This window comes from Euphorbia lathyris, chromosome 9, assembly GCF_963576675.1.
Source record: "Euphorbia lathyris chromosome 9, ddEupLath1.1, whole genome shotgun sequence".
Classification (NCBI taxonomy): Eukaryota; Viridiplantae; Streptophyta; class Magnoliopsida; order Malpighiales; family Euphorbiaceae; genus Euphorbia; species Euphorbia lathyris.
Genome location: NC_088918.1, coordinates 28,529,285 through 28,538,105, shown reverse-complemented (window position 1 = coordinate 28,538,105; position 8,821 = coordinate 28,529,285). Strand labels below are relative to the sequence as shown.

The window sequence follows — 8,821 nt, the reverse complement described above, 5'->3', positions numbered from 1 at the left end:
AGTGGTAAATAATAAGCGAAAATTTACCAAACACGTACTATTATCTATACTTGAAGCTCAATTAAGTCCTTAGTGTATCTTATAAGTCAATTACATCCTTAATCTTTTAAAATAATCAATTATGTCCTTAATATATTTCTTGAAAGTAGACCTGGCAATTATCGTGTTTCGTGTCAAAATCGTGTTCTCATATTTATGTTCCATATGGTTTTGTATGTTATAAATGCTAGAAAAATGATTTTCGTATCAATTGTATCGTGTCAGTCGCGTTGGCTCTGTAATCGTGTTTTCGTGTCAGAAATTGCCACCTCTATTTGAAAGTCGGTTAGATATTGATATCAAGCGAATATAAATTTACCACAGTGTGGTTATTTAATTTTAGAACCTAACAAGTTAATTAGCATACATGGTCACAAAGGTTTAAATTATTTTAATAAAATCATTTAAGTTTTTTTTCCTAATAAAATCACTTTATATGTTTTTTTTTATCATTTTTTCAGATTGATTACATGACATCTAATCATACATCGCAACATCATGTGACATAATAAAAAAAAATTAACCACAAATTGACTAAGTAAATAAAGATTGTCAATTAAAATTTTAATCACAAATTAACCTACGTGCATATCGATTATCAAGTAAAATGTGTAGTTACATTTTTTTAATATACGACGTGGCGCTGACGTGATATTGAGATGCCATGTGAGCAATTTCGTCGAAAAAATAATCAAAAACGTCCAAAGTGACTTTATTGAGATAAAAACAAATTTAAACGATTTTATTAAGACAAATTAAACGTTTATGACTTTTTGGGGACATTGTCCAAACTTTTGTAACCATTAGTGGTAAGTACCCTAAAAGTTACTAAACTTCACATTTTACTAACATCATAACCTTGTAAAAGTAAAAGGGCTTAAAATGAATATTGACAAATTCAAAATAGTAGAGTCAAAGAATTAAATATTTATTTAGAACCAAATTTACCATGAAACCACGTTTTTTATATTTGAAATCATAAATTTTGAAGTTTTCTCTTTCAACACTCATTTTAACTCTCATCATCAAACAACGTCTAAATAATCTCAAAACTAAAACGTTCAAGAATGAAAATTGCTTGAAGTATCATTTTCATTAGCTATACAATGAGGGATTAGCTTTTTTACTTAGAGTGGTCAAGGTTGAGTAACTTCAATGTTAGCAAGCATCAATATAGGTGAGGTTGAAACCTTAATGGTAGGAGTTGGAAGGGATCTCCAAATTGTCAAAGTCATGGAAACCGGAACAAAAGGAGAAATATCACAACTTTTAAGAGATGAGTAGGATGTCTTTGCGTGGCAGACATATGACATAAAAGGGGTGGATCCAAACATCATCACCTATAAGTTTAACATTGATCCCTCTATCAAGCAGGTGATATAAAAGAAAAGAAACTAAAATCATCGGAGAAGCAAAAGACGGTAGAGAAGGAGGTTCATAAATTATAAATGCGTATTTTATCTAAGAAGTGCATTATCCGGAATGGTTGGATAATATTGTGATGGTAAAGAAACCATATAGAAGTTATCGAATATGCGTCGAGTTCATGGATCTTAACAAGGCATATCTAAAGACTGGTACCCACTACCTGACATATATCAGTTTGTAGATTATACCTTAGGGCACACATTTTATTCGTACTTTGATACTTAAGACATATATCATTATATTTCCATGGATCTGACATCCACTACCTACTGCTACATAGTCATGTTGTTTGATTTTAAAATTATAGGAAAACATAATAGAGGCTTGTGAATACAGTCTTGAAAGACCAAATCGACAATAGTGTCGAAGTCTATTGGATGACATGATTGTCAATAGTAAAGATGTGGCGAACAATCTTAGAGACTAAGAGATTTTCAGGATCTTGAAAAAGTGTTTACTTATGTTGAATCCAGAGAAATGTATGTCTAGGATCAGCTCGGAATATATAGAAGCTAACCCTATAAAGTTGAGACGGTTTTTGGATATAAAGGCTCACACAAGCCTCAATGAGGTATATAAGGACAGATTACAACTCTAGAAGATTCATATCATGCTCAGTGAAGAAATGTTCACATTTTTACAATGTAATTGAAAAGGCTAAGGAGTTTAGTTGGAAAGTTGGGTGCTACAATGCTTTGGAGAAGATTAATAAATTTGTGTCATCACATCCACTTATCAGTAGGACAATTGAGTGGAAACCTTGTATTTGTATTTGGTGGAAACAAAACGAAACATTATGCTTGATATTGGTAAAATTCATTTGACAGCACCGAATGGTCACACATACATCGTCATAATAATTGATTACTTCTCAAAATAAGTAGAAACAGAATGCTTCATTAATATCAATGCCAAGAAGATGGTTAAATTTTTGGAGAGAAATATTTTTACTCAATATAGGGTACCCCATCTCATACTATTAGAATGGAGTCCAGTTTCAGGGCACATGCAATGAGTTACTACCACGGAACAAGATTCAGTACACAAGTCATTAATATATAAGCCACATGCTAATGGTGTTGTAGAGGCTGCTAACAAGTCTATAAATAATGTTCTACAGAAAAATGACAATAACATACCGAGGTTGGATAGACACGTTATCATTCATGTTATAGGCTTAGAGAACGAGTGTCATAATCATTCGTGTTATGGGCTTAGAGAACGAGTGTCATAACATATATGGGAGAAATTCCTTACTCGGTTTATGGTATGGAAATAATGCTACTTATTGAAACGGAAGTACAATCACTAAGGATATTCATAGAAGAACAACTGTTGAGGCACAATAGATAGAAATTAAATTTTAGAATCACTAAGATTTGCATATAATTGTTAGTGATATTATAGCAATATATTAATTTTCAACATTAAACACGTGTGGATTTGGATACGGACATGCCAGAGAAGTTAATTGTAAAAAATATAATTAATATTTTTAGAAAATAAAATGAGTTGATACGCTTAAAACTTGAATTCTACGATTGAGCGAATGATTCAATAACTGAAAATAATAAAAATCCCTTTTGGGTTCCTGATTACACTTATAAAAAACGTAACAATCTTAACAAATTTTCTACAGAAATAAAAATCAACACTAAGAAATTCTTTAATTTTTCTTGTTTTTATTTTATTTATAAAATTATTGATCACAAGAAATGAGAAATAAACAAGAAATTACATGCTGAATAATTCAATTTTGTAAAAAGTAAATAAATATACTAGATGTAAATTATAAGAAATCATAAAGAAACTAAACTGTAAAATAAATACAAAATAAAATGACAAACTAGTTGTTAAAGAGGTATAAATTAGATGTCGAAAGTTAACGCGTGTTTTTAGCATAGGGTAATAATGATACTACGCATGGTCATCTATTATAATATATAAAATGATATCCAAATATCGGTCTGCAAGAAGTACTACGCATGATCATTAATTACATCATTTTAGACGTTAAAGGTATTTTTACACTATATGAAAAGATAGATAGTTGAAATAAAAATTAGAATTTGGATACGATTTGTTGCAGTAGTATATTTTCAGTGATAATTTCCATCTTAAAAGAATAAGAATAAACTGAAAATGTTTCAAAAAAAAGAAAAAGATAAAAAAGAGATATAATATATTATTATAAAACTTCCTCTTTCGAACGTGATGTTCGCGTGGCCTAATGGATAAGGCGCTCGCCTCCGGAGCGGGAGATTGTGGGTTCGAGTCCCACCGTGAACGCCTCTTTATTTTTTATGCATTTTTGCATCTTAGGTGGAAAAAAACTGATGAAACAAACCCCCAAAGCTCAAATTGCAGCCGACATGAATGAGTGAAAACAGGATTATTATTAATTAAGTAACAATAAGAAGAGTTAATTAGCAGCTGCATTGAGGAAGATATTATACCAATAATCCATATGATTTACATTAATTGATTCAACTTCAAATCCAGCAACTGGTGTATTCTTAGGGCTGGGAATCTGTTTGAGTCTCTTTTTCTTGATATGGGTATGCCAATAATTCTTGACTTCATTATCTGTTCTTCCTGGCAATCTTGCTGCTATTGCAGACCATCTGAACATGGATGGTATTAATAACTAAATAAAAGAAGAAGAGAAAACACAAAATCTTCTTGATTTTAATTTATTGTAACAAAAAAGAATGGAAATTAATTAAGAAACCTGTTTCCAAGAATTTGATGGAGGTTGATGATACTTTGCTGTTCTTCAATGCTGAAATTTCCTCTTTTGATGTCTGGCCTTAGATAATTTATCCATCTAAGTCTGCAACTCTTTCCGCACCTTAGTAAACCTGCAGGTATATAATCACCCTCTAAAAACTGAGTGGTGAAAGTACGGGGGAGCCAATTTTATAGAATTCGGTGGCAATTTTCCAAATGTTTGGGCAAATTCTTTTTAATCGGATACACTAAACTTTGTCGTTTTGGTGTACCACGTATTCAAACTCGGATATATGGCACAATTATTTTATTTTGATTAATTTAGTAAATTTTGGTTAATTTGATACATGTCAGAAATTGAATAAGAAACCGATAAAATAAGAGACACCGAAATTTTTTACAATATAAAAAATATTCAACCTAAAAAATGGATATTTCTCATTTTTTTTATAAATTAAATGCTAATTTTTAAAAATATTCATATTAACCATATTAACAAATTCAATTATTTTGAAATATTAAAACAATACTATATCTGCATCAAAATAAACTAATGTTAGAGAGGTTGTCATGGAACAACAGTCTCTAGGAGTAATGCCGGTGGTCAGAGAGGCTCTGGCTCTCCAAGTCCCAGGCTAGCTCTTCCTTAGAATGCGAGGGTCGGATAAACTTTTTTAACCTTTTGGCAGGTTAGAACGATGCTATTTTTTTTTATTAGGGTGATAGAGATAAAAAAAAAAAAATCAAGGTATCTAATCTGAAAAGATTTGACATTTTCATCTTGCGATGAGTACTAAAGATAAGGAGAACAAATCACCATTCCCAAAGATTTTTCGGGCACCCAAGTGCATCGTCATCCAAGCCCATACCTTGCCTCATTAACAAATCCACGATTCACTAACATGGAAGTTTAGGGTGGTCTTCGAGTGCTAAATAGTGTTTTATATAAACATGTATACAATTTTCAAAAAAGTTTTAACGTTTTTCAGCGATCAGTGGGTGTTCGAACCCCACAGGATCCCGACAGGATCCGTCATTTCCTTGGGGGTTTGTATAGAATTAAGAAGAATGGGAACTGACCTGCTAACTTGGGTAGGGCTCGCCAGTTGGAATGGCCATGTAGTTGAATATAAGAAACCAAGATTTGATCTTCTTGAGGTGTCCATGCTCCTTTCTTCAACCCCATCTTTCCACAACAAGGAACTCTCCCCATTTTTCTTACTTCCTTTCCTTGTTCTCTCTCTTAATAAATACTACTATATGTCTTTTTATTATTTCATGCTACAACATTCTTGCACATGAATTGCATGCTTTTCAAAACTACTTTTTTTTTTTTTTTTAGTGATTGTTGATGAGAATTAATGAATTTTTGGTACTATATATAGTCAAAACTAGCATGCTCAGTACAATGGGCTTGCTCATTTCCATAGCCGCCCATCCAATTACATTCCTTTTCGCCTTAATACATCATGCCCCCGGGCCCTTTGTTCTCTTTTATGTGCTTTATTAACTTTTTGTTTCTTAATTTATTTAAAGTAATTTCTGTTGGATTAAATCAAAAGTGTACCGGTGGATTTTTTTTCAAAAGAGTGATGTTTTTTTTTACTAGAAGATGATTGCGATTTTTCGCTTTACTAAAAACAAAAACTTCAAAATTAAAATAGTTGTTGACAATCTTAAATTTAAGTAACTTTAATTTTTTAATTTTTTAATTTTGAAATCATTAATGTTGTTTAACTAGAGAGAAATTGAATATTTAAAGAGAGAAAGTTCTGAAAATAATGCTTTTGGAAAATAAAGAATTTGGTTTCATAGTAAATGTGATACTAACCAATTTTAATTTTTAAAAATTTTCATTTTCAGGTCCTTAACGGTTATTTTTATAGTATCAAACTAAAATATTATTATTTTTAGCAAAACGAAAACTTCATTTCTCGTTTGGACAAAAAAAATCCATAGATACCTGTTTGACAAAACGTGAAAACAAATTTGTTTTTTTCATAAGAAACTAAGGGTTACTGAAGGTACAAACAAACAGCTAACATAAAAATATGAATATCATTTATGTAGAAGGGCGAGAGGAGGACGTCTATTTTTTCTTACCGCGTTAGGCGGGTTGGAATTACTGGTTTGAATGTGTAGGGCTATCACTGATACTATTAGGTATCATAGGGTCTATAGTAATACCAGAAAGACGATATGTTTTTGGAGTGGTGTGGATTTAGAAGTACCTTAATTGAGTTGGGGAGTTGGCCTACAGTTGCGTAATTAGTGAGATTTTAAGAGCGACGAAAAAAAAAGAGTGCAAGCTGAAGCCAAGAGAAAGGAGATAGGATCGTAGATAGAACCAAGGATCCAAGAATGAAGTTGTGATTCACCATTATTCGGGTATCCGCCATATGTGTAATTAGGTCAATGTGCAAGATCTTCACAGACTAGTCGGACAAGATCTTCACAGACTTATTTCTTCTTAATGTTTTGACAAATGTGAATCATAAGTTATGTCATTTGGGTAGTGATGACAAGTAGAGAAATTCTGATCAACTTCCGTCCCTGTGGGGGCGTCGTTGGGTTCGATGGGGGGAAGCTCCGATGCCAAAGTCAGTATAGAGGAACAAGAGAGCAAACTGAATTGACAAAGGGTAAGGGAATGTGTACCTGGATAGCCTGAGACGTAGGCTATATATAGCTAGAAAGTTGTAACCTTTAGTAACTAGAAAGTCTCCATTAATGTTCCATTAATGGCGGTTACAAGTTATCCTTAGGCTGGCGGTTAGCTAATTGATAGCTCATTAATGGTCTTTATGGCCAGGTCGGCCCAGCCGTTATAATGGCGAATGAGTGTTCAAAGAGATTCGCCTCATAGGTTCGCCGGCGGGTCTCTTTTGATGGGACCTTGGAGATCCGGTGATCCGCCAGCCGGATCTCGCTAATACGTGGCGTTTCTTTAGGTGAATATCCCTCTTAGTCCTCGGGATAATATCTCAATGTTATTAGAAGCCCCCCCTAAGTTCCCTTAAAGTCCTTTAGGGCTTTTGAGCTTCTACGCGCCGTCATGACTACTTGCATTAATGAGCACTCTGTTCGATGCCAATCGCAGAGTGACACGTGTAACAAGCGCCCTGTCCAAGGAAAGAGAAGACGCCTTCTTCTTCCTTTTCTTTCTCTTTCTTCCCTATTTCGTTTCCATTTGCCTTTTCACTGCTCGAAGCTTTTCCTGGGAGTTTCAGAGTTCCTTCAAAGCTTTCTTACATGTAAGTTCATCTTTTCTCATTCTATTTTTTCTGAAAGTTTAGGAGTTCTTCATCCTCTTCTAGATCAACCTCTGAGCTTTTTAATTTGACCCCTCCTCCCGAAATTGTGGTTAGTTTTAGTTGGACTACGTCGTCATCGGAAAATTCATCTTCCTCCGAGGACACAGCTTGTTCCGATTTAGCTGAGTTGCGTAACTCGGCGTGTAATCGCTATCAAACTCGTTCCACTAGAAGTCAAATTCTTTCTACTTCGGCCACTAGTGCCGCGCCGGCTGTAGATTTTAGGCGTTTTTTGGGAACAATGGCCTCTTCCTCTTCCCAACCTAGGAAAAAAAATCCCCGAGCGGAGTCCACTTCGTCTCGCATGAGTGCCGCGGATCTGGCGGATCTAGCGATTCGCTTCCCATGGATCAATAACTATGAGACTCAATTAGCGGCGGCTCATCAACGTCCCTCATGTCCGCCAAGTGGCTTTTTAACTGTGTATTGTAGTCACGTGGATAGAGGGTTCCGACTTCCTCTTCCCAAGATGATGGCGGACATCCTTTCCTATTTTGATATCACCGCCAGCCAACTACACCCCAATGGCTGGTTGGATATTGCTTTAGATTGCTATCTAGCTTCGAACTTAGGGGTAGTATACACTGGGCGGATCTTTAGAGCTTTTCACAAACCGTCAAAGCGAAAGTCAGAGTCGTTTCTTACTTTTGCAAAATTTGGAGTGTATTCGCCATTCAGTGGCAAAATGTCCAATGTCCACTGTTGGGATGAGAAATTCTTCTACGTGAAGATAAACGAGGGCGAATCATTGGGTTTTCCAACATTCTAGAATCCCAAACCTCTGCATATGGCGGGTGATATGCGAATATTGACGGCGAGTGATGAGGTAGTGGCGGACCTCATGAAGAGTGTCAAGGCGGATGCCTGGACATATGCGGATGCTTTAGCTTTCATGATGAGCGATATTCCCCTGATTCACAAAGATGGGGACAAGTTCATTTACTCGAAGATTACACAGTTTGATCAAGGTAACTTTGTTTTCTTCTTGAACCTTGATTACTTTATTGTTTTCTTTGTAAGGGGTTTATCTAAGGCCAATCACGCTCTTGCAGAGAAGCGTAGGAAGTTGTTGGAGGATGAGGCCCGCAATAAAGCTCAGGTGGCAAATCCTCAAAAGGACACAGGGAAACATCTGGCGGATGCAATGGTTGATCCGCCTTTGAAAAGGAGGAAGCCTGCAGCTTCTGGTGGTCCCAAGTTTATGGTGGACGCCATGAGATCCGCCATGCCTGCGGGGGAGATGGAACAAGTAGGTCGCCTTTATCTTTTGCCCGTTCATTATGTTTAGAATTTAAGTTTTGATCCTTACT

At 35.0% G+C, this 8,821-nt stretch overlaps 1 protein-coding gene and 1 non-coding gene across 2 annotated transcripts; one reads left to right on the top strand and one right to left on the bottom strand.

Annotated features, from left to right (window-relative positions):
- Window positions 1-3,683: 3,683 nt before the first annotated feature.
- TRNAR-CCG (transfer RNA arginine (anticodon CCG)) lies at window positions 3,684-3,756 on the top strand. Its single transcript has one exon. It is a non-coding gene; the product is annotated as a tRNA-Arg (tRNA).
- An 86-nt stretch (window positions 3,757-3,842) lies between these two features.
- On the bottom strand, window positions 3,843-5,550 carry LOC136206646 (transcription factor MYB14-like). The gene is made up of 3 exons (XM_065997792.1): window positions 5,278-5,550; window positions 4,199-4,328; window positions 3,843-4,091 (listed from the first exon to the last, which is right to left on the bottom strand). The coding sequence occupies exons 1-3, from the start codon at window positions 5,408-5,410 to the stop codon at window positions 3,890-3,892; spliced, it is 465 nt and encodes a 154-aa protein (XP_065853864.1). The 5' UTR covers window positions 5,411-5,550; the 3' UTR covers window positions 3,843-3,889.
- Window positions 5,551-8,821: the final 3,271 nt, after the last annotated feature.

Coding starts and splice junctions, on each gene's coding strand:
- LOC136206646 (XM_065997792.1), bottom strand. CDS start 5,410: ATGGGGAGAGTTCCTTGTTGTGGAAAGATGGGGTTGAAGAAAGGAGCA. Junction 4,329..5,277: donor AGCCCTACCCAAGTTAGCAG/GTCAGTTCCCAT, acceptor ATATACCTGCAG/GTTTACTAAGGTGCGGAAAG. Junction 4,092..4,198: donor CATCAAATTCTTGGAAACAG/GTTTCTTAATTA, acceptor ATCCATGTTCAG/ATGGTCTGCAATAGCAGCAA.